This window comes from Onychomys torridus, chromosome 16, assembly GCF_903995425.1.
Source record: "Onychomys torridus chromosome 16, mOncTor1.1, whole genome shotgun sequence".
Lineage (NCBI taxonomy): Eukaryota > Metazoa > Chordata > Mammalia > Rodentia > Cricetidae > Onychomys > Onychomys torridus.
In genome coordinates, this window is record NC_050458.1 from 10,639,031 (window position 1) to 10,655,871 (window position 16,841).

General features: G+C 35.8%; 1 protein-coding gene across 1 annotated transcript in view; it reads left to right on the forward strand.

Annotated features, from left to right (window-relative positions):
* Positions 1-16,841, forward strand: part of Emc2 (ER membrane protein complex subunit 2) — a 33,337-nt gene that overhangs the window by 11,927 nt on the left and 4,569 nt on the right. The window contains exons 6-10 of the mRNA XM_036208728.1: positions 8,289-8,374; positions 8,514-8,573; positions 11,039-11,120; positions 11,925-12,035; positions 14,212-14,316. Coding sequence (XP_036064621.1) covers positions 8,289-8,374; positions 8,514-8,573; positions 11,039-11,120; positions 11,925-12,035; positions 14,212-14,316 — 444 coding nt within the window. The remainder of the gene's footprint in view (positions 1-8,288; positions 8,375-8,513; positions 8,574-11,038; positions 11,121-11,924; positions 12,036-14,211; positions 14,317-16,841) is intronic.

Below are 16,841 nucleotides of genomic sequence, written 5' to 3' on the forward strand. Positions count from 1 at the left end.
TTTGTCTAGATACTAGTAATATAAATTTACTAATTACTTACTAATTTTAAAATCATTTTCTAATTTTAGCTATCTTAATAGCTTGTCATGTGCCTTAGAAAAAGTTACTTTTAAAAAGTACCACTTAGGGGGTTGGGGATTTAGTTCAGTGGTAGAGTGCTTGCCTAGCAAGCACAAGGCCCTGGGTTCGGTCCTCAGCTCTGAAGAAAAAAAAGACAAAAAGTACCATTTAGGATTAGAGAGACGGCTCATCAGTTAAGTGCACTGGATGCTCTTCCAGAGGATCCAGGTTCAATTCTCAGTACCACATGGTGGCTCACAACCATCTGTAACTCTAGTGCCAGGGGATCTGATGCCCTCTTCTGACTTGTGCAGGCACCAGACATACACATGATACACAGACATGCATGGCATGCCGACAAAACACCTATACACATAAAATAAAATAAGTTTTAGAGTGCCACTTTTCTATTGCTAAGTATTGTCTCAGGTATTTACTCATAAGGATTTACTAGTCTCCTTTGCCATTTAGCCGTATATTGAAAAAAGTAAAATCAAGTTTCCGAGTTTCCTGTGCTTTTTACATGAAGGTTAATATGCGTAGCTAATAATTTGTTTTCTTGGAGTCAAACATGTTACTTCTGTTTTGGTTTAAGTGGGGGATATTTTGAATAAATTCAGTTAGTGGTAGAGTGCTTGTGACGGCCTTGTTTCCATCATCAAGACAGCATACAAGAAAGAGTTAGGTAGTTTATACTTTAATGTGACTTTGTCTTGTTTTTCATATGTTATGGATCTTTGTAGTTTTTTTTAAGACTGGCTAAAAGAGAAATCCACCTTATTTCTTTTAGAGTATGAATGAGCAGATAGCAAGTAGATCCCAGTATTAGACATGTTGATCAAAGTGACTGGATTCAGGTTTCTCAAATGTATATTGGTTATGAAATATAATCAGATCTTCTCAATCTCCTCCTTTGTTCTACTAAATACTTACTACCGAGTATTTCTCATGAGCCACCAAAATGTTTGTGATATAGCAATAAAGGCCAGCTCTGTTCTTTTACCCTTAGGAAGGAAGCAGTATATTGGGCATTGAGGGCAAAGACACAAAGCCATTCAGAATTTAAACCTAACAGATCTAATAGAAGACTTGAATTTAGTATTAAACAGTTGAGTTACTGTGTTGAAGGCATCTCTGTTTCTTCTTCTAAAGCAAATTCGAGGCATAACCTCAAAGATGAAAGTCCTGCATTGTCTAACAGTGATCATCTGACCCTTTTTGTCTTGTGCTTCTGTGTTTAATGAAGAAATGGATCTGTACATCCAGTTTTAAAGACACCCCCCCCCACCTCATTCACATACATTCATTCAGAAACACTGAGTGTTTACACTCAAGACCAGACAGAAGGGTGCCTTAGATAGAGGCTTGCCTTGTCCTTGTTTTTCAGGAGGTTCACTATATTACAAGCATTTTTTGGACCTTGAAATTGATTTATTCAGTTTTGATTCTCTTGTGACTTTCTCTCTGAGTTTTGACCCACAGAGGCTGTAAAGAATGAGTGCGGTTTACGTGAGGCAAAGGCAGTGAGGTGGAGAAAGACGCTAAATCCCAAGGAATGGCACACAGTTTCACATTAAGTGCCAGCCTTCCTTAGGGAAGGGAAGGGAAGGGAAGAATATGATGCTTAGAATTAAGTTTTCAGAGTTTTGAGGAGGTTATGAAAGGAATAATTTCTCCTTTTCTAATTTTTAAAATTTGTGCAATATTTTTAAAAAATGTTTTGGATACTCACATTAAAAATAATAGATATTAAAAAACGATATGTGGGAAAAATAAGTCAGTCCTGCCTCCAAGCTCAAGTCCTCCTTCCCTTGGGCATACTGTTGGTTTACTATGGTTTGTTTTCAAAGAATTTTTTTAATGCACAAACAAACTGTATATATCTCTCTCTCCCTGTCTCTGTCTCTGTCTCTGTCTCTGTCTCTGTCTCTCTCTCTCTCTCTCTCTCTCTGTCTCTCTCTCTCTCTGTGTTGATGATGATGATGATGAAGTACTTTACGTTTTTATTTTGGAAATAGATAGATTGCTTCTGTGCCTTGTGGGGATACTTTGAAGTCACACTTCCTTTGTGCCTGGAGAACTGGGTATTCCTTTCTCTTTGCTAAGCAACTTTTCTTTCCTTTCTGGGCTCTGAAATCTTGAGTTCAGGGAATTTGAGATTGTGTTTTACTGGGTGGAACACAGTAATCCTTTAATCCATTTCTAGAGGTTATTTCTCTGCAAGCTTGACAATTGTGTATAAGTTTTTCAGAGGACCTGGAACTAATTTGATGAAGATTTATTCATAATCTTTTAAAATTTAAAGCAATTTATATGGGTGTGTATGTTGTTTGTTTTTTTTTTTAATATTTTTTAGATAGGGTCTCTATGTTAAATTGGCTAGTTAGGGTTACCATTGCTGTGATGAAGCACCATGACCAAAAGCAACTTGGGGAGGAGAGGGTTATTTGGCTTGTGCTTCTACTTCATTGTTCATCACTCAAGGAAGTCAGGACAGGAACTCAAATAAGGTAGGAACCTGGAGGTAGGAGCTGATGCAGAGGCCATGAAGGAGTGCTACTTACTGTCTTGCTCCTCATGGCTCCTTCAGCCTTTCTTAGAGAACCCAGGACACCATCCCTGGAGTGGCTCTACCACAGTGGACTGAGACCTCCCATCAATCACTAATTAAGAACTGCCCTTGCTGGTCTATGAGCAGGCTTCTGGAATCCGGTGCCTGTGGTGTGACACTTTGCACAGCCTTGGTGCAGTGAGAAGGGGCTTGGATCTGCCTAGGCTCAGTGTACTGGGCTCTGCTGACTGACTCCCCATGGGAGACCTTGATTTGGGGGATGTGGGGATGTGGGGTGGCTTGGGAAAGAGGGTGGGTGGGGTGGGTGGAGGGAGGAGGGGGAGTCTGTGAATAGCATGTGGAGTGAGTAGAAAATTTCTTAATAAAAATGGGGGGGGGGGGGAAGAACTGCCCTTGCAGGCCTGCCTACAGCCGGACTTTGTGGAGACATTTTCTAAGTTGAGGCCCCTCCTCTCTGATGACTCTAGCTTGTGTCAAGTTGACACAGAACCAGCCAGCACAGTGATGTAGGCTGACCTGGCACTCGCTTTGTGGCGCAGGGTGCCTTGAACTTTTCATCTTCCTCTGTCAGTCACCCATATTTGGGGAATATAGACATATAAAACTGTGCCTGTACATAGCTTCTCTGTAGTTTTTATTGGAAAAACATACAGGAACATTTCTGTTCAAATTGTAATCACCCCAAATTCAGCTCTCCTTTGTCCACTTTCCCTTTCATTATGTCATTAGGAATGAGAATATCTTATATGTCCAATTGAGGATGCAGAAATATGTATATTATATTTGCTAAATAGATTTAGCCTAGAAGAGTCAATTCTCTGAAACCAGGTGTTTAAACCTTTTTTATGTGGTTTCTATTGAAGAAAACAGAATTGGATATAGGATGTGTTGTTGGCCTGTTTATTCATTTTTGAGGAGTAGAGTAAATTGTTTGGGATCTGTTGCATTTTTCAGTAGTTTCCACTGTTGCAAATAGTTTCTTCAGAACTATTATTGTATTTTATAATGTATCCAGATTGTTAATTCAGAATGTTGATTGAGGTTAAGGGATAAGTTATTAGAGTTAGTACAAGCTAAAATTCTAATCTTGTTTCTAAGGTTCATTTTTAATTTTTAAGAATTAAAATTAAAATCACTGTAGCTGGAGGTACAGGAGGTTGTGAATCACCTGATATGGGTGCTGGGAACTGAACTCAAGTCCTCTGGAAGAGCAGCAAGTACACTTAATTACTGAGTCATATTTCTAAGCCCTAAAATTCTAATCTTTGTGAGGACAAGAAAAGATATTACTTAAATATTTAATGTGTTCTGCTTTTGTTATTCGGACGTAAGTGAGGTATGTATGTTTAGAATAGCTTATATTTTCTACTCTACTACCATCTTTGGGAAAAGCTATAACTTTCTGCCAAGCAAGGTGTGATAAGTGACAGGAGACTAATTATCACTGTAATCCTATAATTTGTCAGATCTTCCTATCTTTATTTACAAGGGGACCAGATCATAGAGAGGTTAAGAGACCTAGGCAGCATCATGCACTAGTAAGTTACAGGCTCTGTAATGGCAGTTGGAGTCTAGAGACAGCCCTTGATCATGATCCAATAAGCCACGGCGATGGTTAGCGTTGGGTCCATTTGTCTTTCTTACAGAAATTTCATTCTGCAAATGTCATTGCTACTATAGAGTGCATATGAAGGCAGGCCTCTTGTCTTTGTCCTTTCCTATTTCCTGAGCATAGTTCTAATGAATTCTACACTAGGAAGTCACGATAGGAAAAGTAAAGCTCTTTTCTTTACATACATTTTTGTATGCTCTGAATAGCATTCAAAAGCCAAGAGAAGCCTTTTCTTGACCCTAATTCTGGTTGCTTGGTAATCATTCAAAACCCACAGTCTCTGTGGCTCTCTGGAGATGTATTGTTTGACTCTGGGATAGAATTTGTGAATTGCAGTTGGACAGCTGAGTGCTAAGTGTCCAGAGAACAAGACACTGCAGAACAGCAGAGTGAAAGTGTGCAGGAGCTTTAGGCTTTGCTGTGTAAGTCGAGACTTGCTCTTGTTTATATAAAACGAAGAGATTTAATTATCACTGCCTATTTTTCAGGTTCTTTCCAGTTGTAAAATATGTGAGGCAGCTGCTTTCTGTCTTCCTTGTGTATCTGCATGCTCTGTCAGTGTCCAGCACTGTTCAGTGTGAATGAGGACACTGACATGTACTTCAGTTCCCCTCTTAGCTGTGAAACACTCTTGTTGGTACAGCTCAGGGAATAGTTTATATATGATAGACTGTATATCCTCTACTTAAAGTTTAAAGGAATGGTAAGATTTTAAGACTTGAGTAGCTTTCCTTTTATGATTCTACAGCAAAAAAGAGTATGTTTTGAAGTTTCCTTTTTTTATAATAGAAATTTTAATCTGGATATTGAAATCACTTAGAAGATATAGAATACATTTTATTTTAAGACTTAAATTGACTTCGGCCAAGATTTATCCAAATAAACAGTTTAGGAAAATTCAGAAAATTGTTATGTATTGCTAGATAAGAAAAGGTATGAGGAAGAAATACAAACTGACAGTGGCTGAACGTTTATACTAGGATTTAGTCTGATAGTGTGCCAATCTACTCTTTACCCTATACCTTCCTCCTGGTTGCCTGGCTGGCTGTGCTTTTTGTACCCACTGGTGTGAACTAATGTGTTAAGCTAAGTGCTCACAGGGCGCCTCTGCAGCCATCTATCCCTGTCTGTGTTTTCCCTCTGCAGTTCTGTGTCTCGTGCACTCTACCATGTTTACTTTCCCTCTGATTTTTCATCCATATTCAGCAGCCATAAAAACTCTCTCAGAATAGTTAGGGAGAATAATAAATGTAACACCTACCTTGTTTCCCATTTCTCAGGAATCAGTCTTTAGTACCTGATATCCTTCTGTACATTAAAAATACTTACTTCATGTATTTAGTCCAGTTCTTTGGCTGTTTTCAGGCAAGAAAGTAAATCTTGTGCCTTCTACTCCATTTTGACCAGAAGTGAATCACCTACTTCGTACTTATCCATGAGATGGTTTGGAGGGATGAAAAGGTGTGTGTGTGTGTGTGTGTGTGTGTGTGTGTGTGTGTGTGTGATTATATTATAATACCCACAAATAAATAATTTTTAAATATTAAAATTAATTCTCTTTGGATCATTCTAGAATAGAACTTTACAAATTATTCTGTACATGATGAAAGGTGTTAGTATTCTCAGCAGTAGAGAAATTGTTCTGTAGTCAAATAACTGAGAACAAGTTCCAGCATCATTAGGTGTTTTCAGAACACCTTTCCTGAGACTCATGCCACATCACTGTGTTTATGCCTCTACATACAACACCTGTTCCTATAAGCCTAAGTGTATTATTTGCCATTCTTATTTGTTCTTGGACTATCTAATTTATAGCCTTTGACTCCAATAGTTTCAGTAAGTTTTCACTCTATCAGTGTAGTAGTGTTGTACCTTCTTTGATACCTATCCTGTATGGGTCAAGGTTTAAATGAGCAAAGCAAATCTGTGCCAGTCCTTAAAGATCTTAATAGAGGTTGTGGTCAGGCTTGAAACATAGATACTGATCATTGACAAAGGTTCGAGAAAGTAGCAGTTAGCCCTTTATGTTCTCATACTCTGTTAGTTGCTTTACATTGGCATTTGGAAGCAAGTGGAGGTTGCAAGATTTGGAGCAGATAAGGAAATTGGTATATCACAGCTGAGAATCAACTTGCCATTTGAATTTCAAATCCTAGACCTTTTTGCTCTATTATACTGCATATAGAAAAAAATAGTGTTGTGAAAAAATGAAAAAAAAAGGGCTAAATTTTATTTCAAATTTAATTGTGTGTCAGATAATGCTAGGTTTTTTATTTAAAGGTATTTTGTCTCCTTGAAGAAATCAGTTTTTTTATCCAGGCATGATAGTGTAGTCCTATAATGTCAGGACTTGGGAGACTGAAGAAGGAGGATGAATTCAGGGCTAACTTGGGCTAGATAACGAGTCTCTTGTCTCAAACAGGCAGAGAGAGAGAGGGAGCAGAGATGAGAGAAAGACAGAACACGTTCGGTTATGCTCCTTTTCAGTACCTGAGTTAAGATTCCCACATTAAGTGTGGTATTTTTCTAATGACTTTAGAATCTGATTTACGTTCAAAGCTTTAACTTTAACTTGTGAATTCTTGAGATTTTCTAAATTTTAAACTTATTTTGATGCTTTTGTTTTACCTAATAAAACAAATCTCTTCAAACCCCAAGAAAAACTAAACAATTGAATGTGTCTACTATGTGGCTTTGTGTGCTGGTCCTTTAGCATAAGCTGAATGATCAAGGATCTATTTTCTTATTTTCATTTTAGTCATTACTAAAATATTGTTAGCATCATTATATTTTTCTTATCTTTGATATTGAGTTTCCTCTACTTAAACCCTATCTTTTTCAGAGCCAAACCAATGAGCGCCCATCCCACTATGGCTTCATCCATTTTTCCCTTTTCTGTCTGTATCTTGTGGAAAATGTATTCTATAAAGCAATAAATCATGTTCATAATAAATAAGGTCTACTTGTCCCTAGTCATATTTTATTTTGTTTATCCTGTATTTGAATTTAGCAGAGTTAGAGGTGATACACATGTAAACAGTGCTGTTTGTTCCTGGCAGCTTACTGTGGCTTTGAACTTACAGTGGTACTCTTTCTCCTGCCTTGGCTTATGTGTTCCTGCCAGGGTGCAGTGTCCCACGCACAGCTCCCTGGCTTGCTTTCTTCTGGCTGCCTATCCTTTGTATTTCAGTGTGTGTGTCTACATCTAGATTCTTCTTTGCCTCCTTCCTTTTCACTCCTCCCACTGTACCATAGTTTATTGGGATCTCCTCTCTTTTGCTGTGACATCCTAGAGATCTCTGTCATTGCTCTTAACTGCATTAAAATTATATTAAATGCATATTTCTCATGAGATAACTCCAAAAGAAATGATTTATTTCCTTGTTATTTTTATCATTTCATTGACTGGCACAATATCTGGTAAGCAAAGGTTATTTAATAGTTGTTTGAAGAATGCATATATTAGTAACATTTATTTCTATACTTATCATTTTTTAAATGTAAGTTTTAAATAACTTTTATTATAAAGTATTTTTATCAAGGCATATTTTATTATTTTTAAAGATTCATAAGTAATTTGCTTTTCTCTTAGAATAGTGAAAAAGTTGTCAGAAGCCAGTTTTGTATAATGACATTCAAGTGTCAATTGTGTGATTTCCCCCTTGCCAACCCCCACCACTTCCAATCTCCACTGCTTCTTAAGATAGTGATCCTACAAGTGACACAGAGTAAAGAACATCAAGTTGGGTAGAGATTAAGATTCCCTGCTGGCTGGTAATTACAGGACTCTGGATGGTTATTTATTTGGATGAAATGATGCATACATTTTTGCATGCATCAAAAGTAAAGCATGTGCGATTGTTGGAGGAATGTCTGAATTTCCCAGTGGGATGTCATGGGGATGTTTATAAACTCTCACCAAGCAGTTCTTCCACAATGGAATTTCACTGGCATTGAGATAATAATTTGCACAGTGAAATTACTTTCTTTACAAAACCCAGGGACTCATGAGGACCTAATCCTTTATTAATGTCAACCCATAGGCTGCAAGAAAGCGTAAGATTGCCATTCGAAAAGCCCAGGGGAAAAATGTGGAGGCCATTCGAGAGCTGAATGAGTATCTGGAACAGTGAGTGTTTTACAAGAGGATTGTGTTTTGTTATTCTGATAAATCTTTTTTAATTAAAATGGAATTTGCATTTGATTTTCTAGTTTGTTCATTTATAGACCATTTACACATATTCTTTGTCCTTATTTCTTCCTATCAGATTTGTTGGAGACCAAGAAGCCTGGCATGAACTTGCAGAACTTTATATCAATGAACATGAGTAAGTTGTTAAAAACACATAAAATTTTAAGAATGAAATTGTAAAGTTCATTAGACTCATTTGGAATAAAGTCAATCACCTGTTGTTGTAGATGAGGAGGAACTAATTAAATGAGCAAATAAGTGAAAAATAATAAATGAAATTGCTAGTGAGTAGCTTGTAGCTGGGTCATTTGGTTTTGCTAAATTATTTTTGTTCAGGAAACAAGCTTTTATTTCAAATACAAATGGGCTCCTTTGGAATCTGAAAGGCTTTTTACTAAGCTATTACTTTTAGGGAATCAAAATCGTGAATTTTAGAGTTCAAATTGTTCTCATATACAAAGAGTATTATGCTCCCTGCTGTTTAAAAATTCAGTCAATTGTATGCATTTATTAGCCTCAGGCCCAAGAAAATCAACTCTTCCAGAGCAGAAGCGTTCTGTTGCCTGGATTAAAAACTAAGTTTAATGAAGAATGTTGAATGCTATAGGAACTTGGTTATTGGATATTTAATGTTTTTGTTAGCTTTTGATTGTTGTAGTGACAAGAGGAAATCCCAGTGTGAAAGGATTAGTGCAGAGTCCTAGTGGAGATTTACAGATATCACAGCATTAGCACCAACCTCCCTACAGGGTGAGGGTCTACTTCTATTTTCCTTTTAGCTCTAAGTCTGAAGAATATCCCATTGCATCTGTTCTGGCTTTTGAAAGAATAGAATTAGATTCCTATGCACATGTTTTTAATTTTGTGAATAGTTAACTTTGTTCTCAATACTACACACAGATGACACCAGAAATAAAACAGAATAAGTGAGACATTTGTATGTTGCTTTTGCCCACGTCTGTACAAAGGACTGTGGGAATCATGTTCATGATATTAGTGAAAGTGGCATCTAGAATCAAGGTCATAGCTGTCATGTAGAATGCATATTACATCCAAGAGCCATTCTTCCATCCTGTGTTGTGCTAGAATCTCTTTCCAGGGTAAAGGAATTGTGTTCAGAGTAAATGTATATAGGCTTACATACACTCAGGATAAGACCACATACAATATTTCTTTTCTTTCTTTCTTTTTTTATTTATTAAGAAATTTTTTATTCATTTTACATACCAACCACAGACCCCCCGGCTTCCCTCCTCCCGCCCCCCTACAGCCTTTGCCTTGCATCCCACCCTCCATTTCCTCCTCCGAAAAGATAAGAGCTCCCATGGGGAGTCAGCAGAGCCTGGTACATTCAGTTGAGGGAGGACCAAGCCCTTTCCCCTGCATCAAGGCTGTACAAGCTGTCCCAGCATAGATAGTGATCACCAGAAAGCCAGCTCATGCACCAGGGATAGATCCTGATCCTACATACAATATTTCAATAGAAAACTTGATGTCTAGTATGTATTACAAATACTAACATTAGATTTTATTTTAAAAGAGAAGGTAATCATTTAGTTTCTTTTCACTCTTTGAAAATTCCTAACTAAAAGTGCTATTTAAATTTCAAGATTTGACCTCCTTGTAACTCTGTTCTCTACTAGAGAATCATAACATTAATTCTCTACTTTTTTGGGTTTTGGTAAGATAAAATGGGTTAATAAATACACTTAAATATTTTGAGTAGTGCAGGGCATATAATGACACTTAATGAAATTACTTATTACTATCTGTGTAGATGTGGATTTCGACTATATATATTTCCAAAAAAGATCCCAAATGTTAATATTTGCATGTTGATAACAAACACTAAGAAAAACTTTGTTCTGTTGGGTAGGGTAACCTCCTCAATGGGAATAAATCTAGCAACAGCTAAGTGTTCTTTAGGATTTTCCATAAATAGTGAGGATGGTTACATAGCTTTAAACATATAAAATCATTCAGGTGAGTTCTAATCACATGGTCTAAAGGCTGTTTCTACTAGAATACCCCTGGCAGCTCTCCCCATAGGTTTTCAGCACCACTTGATTCAGTAGCAGTGGAGAGCATATCAGCTCCAACGTCATCAAATATTGGTAGCTTTAGAAGCACATAATTTTATTTTGATTTATATTTAATATAAACTTAATGAAAAGTCTTTGCTAGAGGATATATTGAAGGTTGTGTAGCAATTAGACAGTATTTTGTTAAATACTATATTTTCTTCTGCTGCTTTAGCTGTTTAAACATCGGTAGTGAATGATCACTGGATTTACAGAAGTTGTGCTGTGTAAACCTCTAAGGGTGGGAGCCCTGGTGTGTAGGTACCACAGGAAAGATTCAACTTTTAGAAAAGTAGTAGCTGTTGATTATTCATATATTACTTTGGGATTTAAACATAGATTTGTTTATTCATTTCAATAAAAGTCTAGATATTAGGATTTTGAATTAATAAATGCTTTAAATATGTTTAAATAGTTTTAGAGATAAATATCTACTGTCACTAAGGTTTTACAGTTATTTAAAGGCATGTTTAAGAAATTTTTTGACTTAAAATTGCTGCACCCCACTAATATTTTGCAGCTATGCCAAGGCAGCCTTCTGCTTAGAGGAGCTCATGATGACGAACCCCCACAACCACTTGTACTGTCAGCAGTACGCCGAAGTAAGTGGTGGGAGCAGCAGCACTGAGCTGACTTTTGCTGCTTTTGTCTATGTTCTGGTACTAAGTCTGTTTTCCTCATGATAGATGAGCTTATCAATATTTTGTAACATCTAATGGGTGGTGAGGAAATACAGGTTAAAAATTTAAATAATGAATTGAAATACTAACTTTTTAATTAAAAATTCCAGATAAACTGAAATTCTTCATAGTTTAATACAGTATTTATGTTGTTCTTTCCTAACTATGAATCAGTTACATCACAGTTGTCAATATTTAATTGCTTCTAAGACATTTATAAAGAGGATGGCTTTTAAATATGTATTCTAGGAAATTCATGAGATATAGGAACTATGTATTTAATTTGCACAGTATTAGGAATCACAGTATAACTGAATGCTGTAGGGTTACAAAGAACTCATTGTAAAAGAATATAAAAAGACTATTACTTATATTATTAAAGTACAGGTGTAAAATAGATAATTCATATTTGGAGTCTAGATTTATAATACAGGTAATAGAAAATACAGTGTTGTGCAGTAGCAAGGCCATTGCAATGAAAATTGTGCTATGCTTTTTAGTTTTTAAAAGCTACTCTGATCTTAATGTTCATAGCAGAGAATTGTTTGGCAAGGGCAAGGGTGTGTTTTAAATTTTAGATTAACTATCTTAAGGTGAATTCTTTGAGCATGTTGCATTTGTTTACAGAATATCTGTTCTCATTACTTAATGCCTAGGTATGATGGAACATGCTACATTTCAAAGTAGTAAAATAAACAGGTTTCAGCAATCTGCAACTTTTAACAGGTCAAATACACCCAAGGTGGACTTGAAAACCTCGAGCTTTCAAGAAAGTATTTTGCGCAGGCACTGAAACTCAACAATCGAAACATGAGAGCTCTGTTTGGTCTGTACATGGTGAGTTGATGTGTGTGTTCAACGTAACTCTGCCGAGCCTGGCATTTAAACATCCTAATCTCTCCCTTCTTGCTTTTTGTAGTCTGTTGATGAGCATAGTTAATTATGAACAAGAAGTGCAAAGCAGCTTTAACTGTGATTCTTTGTACATCTTTGCTCTTTGATGTTTCATTTGAGATGGATTCTGCATATCAGAATTGAGCAGTATTGTTAAAGTATAATATCATTCATTTGTTCCTTATTCTTAGGAGTGTACCCAGTGTTATTGGACTTCTTTCCTAATTATAAATATAAAAGGTATTTTAAGCAATGCCAATAAATTGTATTAGGAAATAAAATCTATAGTATATCAAATTTTAAATATTTTAAAAGTGTAGAAAAACAGTGTGAAAAATGATTTGTTGGATTATATAGTTATCATTTATGCATGCCCCATGAAGAGCTTATAAACATCAATTAACAAGAACTATGGGAAGCAGGAAGATTTGCCAAGCTTTAGAATATTTTTAAAACAAGTACCTTACTTAATCAGAAAGGTTAGGGAAATTAACAGGTTTCTTAATTCTTTGAAATTGTGGTTTTCCTTTTTTTTTTCCTTCTTTTGGGAAATTTATCATTTGAGAATTTCAAACATGAATATAATATTTTGATAAAATTCACCTTCTACTACCTCCCAATTCCTTCTATATCCTTCCCCTCATTTTTTCCCTCTCAAATTCATGTACTCTTTTAAAATATCTGCTGAGTCCAATTAATGTTGTCAATGTTATACTAGTCTTTTTTTATTGACTCTTTGATGAACATCTTCTTGTTGAAGCCAGTGAAAGAGAATTGATTGAGAATATAGTGATAAGAAGAAACAAATGAAATAATTTTAGGAAAGAAATATGATTAAAATATGCCTCAAAAGAATTTGAAGAAAATTCTTGGATTCTACCATAAACAATTACAGTGGCTTGGAGATGCACCATTGTTAGCAGTATCTAATAAATCAAATGGCCATCTTTAAAGTTCCATGACGGCTTTTCCTAAGAATTATTTGCTTGTATAGAGCATCTTGTATGCTGAACATTGCTCTGAGTTCTAGTTTTTAATTTAAATCAATAGATAGTCACATCAACTATTTAAATACCTACTCTAATTGCTACCTGAAATTTACAAATAGTGCAACTGAGATACAAACATAACTAATTTACTCAAAGCTGACAGTAAAGTTTCTATGTTAAGCTGGGATTCCAGCCCCTGTGTTTGATTAATTAGTCTTTCAACCACTGAATTACCTGGTTTCATACCAAAAATGTGATAATAATTAATACAAGAATACAGATAATCTACTGACTGCAGAGGAGTGAGTAGAAAATCTGTGAAGGAGACCAGCTATAAAAGAAAATCTTAACCTTTCCTGAGTCTCATAGATCCTTATGAAGGATCAGGTATATTTAAGAATAGGACCAAAGTTCAGCTTTCCTCTTCCCAGAAATATGGAGATATATTTTAAATCCAGTCTGTTATTTTAGAGGTTTATAGGTTGTTTTGTAGATATTAGACTAAGAATCCCTCATTAAACTACTTGTTTTTAAAGGTAGATCAAACTGTAGTGACTTTTCAGTTCTGTAGAATATAGTTGGAAAGCTTTCTATTGTGTAATGACAAAGCAATTAGTGATAAGTGTCCTGTTACATCAGAGACCTCCATTAACTTGTTTTGGTCAAGTTGGATTATTTCTATTGGCCTGAATATATTTTCTCCTATTAATATAGGAAGTTGTGCTAAATTGTTTTTGAGGTTCTTTCTGTTAATATTTGATAATGTGATATTGGGGATTTCATATATTTCAGTAGCAAGAAATGACAATACCCTCAGTAAAATGTTGTAGTTTATAAAGTACATTTCTATAGTGATAGAAATTTTTACCTTTAAGAGCAGATGTAGCTATATAATTAAATAATTTTAGATATGCTTTAAAATGTGCTTTGTCTCGTTATTTTGGATTATGCTGTATTTTAAACTTTATTTTAATTTTGAGCATTGATTTCATTCAACATTTTATTTTAAAATTGTTTTGCTTCACTATTTTAAAGCTTGTTATCAGCTCTCTACAGCTATGACTCTTACATGTTTTTTATTATCCTAACTGGAAAGGAATTTTGTTTCTGAGTTTCTTTTTTGTTTTTAGTCTGCCAGTCATATTGCTTCTAATCCAAAAGCCAGTGCGAAGATGAAAAAGGACAACATCAAATATGCTAGTTGGGCCGCCAGTCAAATAAACAGGGCTTATCAGGTCAGTAGCGATGACAGCTTGTTACGTAGATTACCTGATGGAGTTCTTTGTCACTTTGCTCTTGGGAAACTACAAAGCCAAATGTCTATTATTGGAAGTTTTTGTTAATGTCTTGGGCCTTTATGAGATGCTTCCTTTATGACCTTTCTCCCACAGAGCAGTCTATTAGTTCTATGATATAATTAACATTTAATTTGTAAATCTCATTTGTTAAATATGAAGGAATTATAAAACCCAGAAGTGAAACTGGAGGATGCAGCTTAGAGCCATGCTGGATGTGAGAATGCCTTTTGATTGGCAGTATCTCAGGAACTAGAAAGAGGCAAAAGAAAGGCCTAATGGTGATCTAACCAGACCTCCCAGCGTGTATGTCTGTGTCACCTTCAGAGCTTGAATCAGACAGCTTTAGTGGTGGTGCTCTAGGGGAATTTGTTCCTCACAGAACTCCCTTCCTTTTTTTTTTTTAAAGGACAATTTGGAAGTTTATAGCTTATATTTATTTATATATTTACTTATAGTTTTTAGCTTATATTTACTTATGTATTTTAACCATATTTTCCCAGTGGCTTATGGTAGAATGTTGTCCAGAAATCTAATGCCATCACAACTTTGTCTGATAAATGATTTATTTAGACTTGCTTGGTTGCGCAAAGGAAACTTTCTTTATCTTTAAATTCAGTGGTCTGTGATATATTTTGTTGATTGTTTGGGGATCAGTATTTCTAAATGCACAGAATACTTGTTTACAGGATTCAGTCCTATTTTTTGAGAAAAGATACTTTTTGAATTAAGATTTTTTTCCTCCTTGCTCAAATGTTCTTTTTCAGGACTCCAATGATAAATAACATTGCCTTTCCTTTCCCTGCCTCTTATTCATTTTCTTTCTCCTTTTTCTGTCATTCTGTAGTTTTTAACATAATAATATGGTTTAGAGTTTGTTCACATTCTTCTTGTTGTGGGCTGTTAGGAAGTGTTTGTGGGATGGAGTTGGGGTTGTGATGGGGTGGCTGTCCTGACTTGTCTCTTCAGTCTTCCCTCCTTGTTGCAGAGAACTCCTCTGTAACACTCAGTGTCTGGTCTTTGTCACAGTTAGAGCTGGCTTGGACCCCCTGCCTGCAGTCCTCCTTAGTCTCCACAGAACTCCCGCCCCCTCCCTAGAGCTGTGCTCTTCTGTGAAGAAGAGTGCCTGCATGCATGCCCTGTGCAGTCCACTGTGGCTTCCCTTCTGCAGTTCAACCCTCCTCAGTTTCTTTCTGCCATTTCTTCCTCTATTCCTCATTTCTGTCCTATTCAGTTTGATTTTGGATTTTGGTATTTTTCTTTGTGCTTTGAAATGTTTATGCTTCAGGAAGCAGAGGTATTGGCTGAATGTTTGAAGTCATACATCATTGAATTTCTTTAATCACATTTACATGCAAATTTCTAACATTCCTACGATTTGGAGGTTGTGAGGACATTTTCCAACTTCTTTAGGTATCTGTAGATTCATTAACTCCAGTCTTACTCTTTGGGGTACTAGTGTTTGTAATTTTTTCATTTTTGATTTATTGTAAGTTCTTAGATTCTCTTCTCTTCATCTTGTTCCAAGATAGAGCTGGTACTCTGTTACAGATCCTGCTGCCATTAGCCACATGATCACATTGGAATGTTTAGAAAATTGCTTATGAATGAGGTTTTTGAAACATGTCATTTGATTTTCTTTTGTGTTTATTTGTTCTTAGTGTTGTTTTAGCATTCCTTAGTTGGAGAAGATTGGAAGTATTAATAAAATTCAGTGCCCCCTAATTATACCATTAAAAATAACCTTTATTTATGAATATTATGTATTATAGAAAATCTTAGTTCTGTTAGCATATTATGACCCAGAATGCTTATAAATAGCTAGTCTGTGTTTCTTTAAATGTAGTTGGCATAGCCCTGGTCTCTTCTGTATGTGTGTGTGTGTGTGTGTGTGTGTGTGTGTGTGTGTGTGTGTGTGTGCGTGCATGCATGTGTATGCATGTGTATGTGTATGTTGTAAAGATAGGAGCAATGTAACAGCACAAGCTAATGGTATGTACAATAAATGATTATTTAGATTTTCATTAGAAATAACTAGCTACCCAGAAATTGATCTTTTGACATGGCATGAATACATTTTTTAAATCAGCTGTTATTAAATTATTCCATTTGTGGAAACAAGAACACAGGTTATAAATAGGCATCTCATTGGACAGTACAGAATGTGAATGTTAGGCTAGTAAGAACACACATTATGTCGGAGTAGGTCCTCCCAGTTTGTATTCCTTCTGTCTTTTTCCAGAGGACTGACTCATCCCTCCTAGGTTCTGGAGTTACAGTGTATTCATTTTTCCAGAGGACTGACTCATCCCTCCTAGGTTCTGGAGTTACAGTGTATTCATTTTTCCAGAGGACTGACTCATCCCTCCTAGGTTCTGGAGTTACAGTGTATTCATTTTGCCTTTTCTAGTTTACTCACTGATAGGTTTGAAGTTATCTTTACATAGGTCTGCAGTTTATTCATT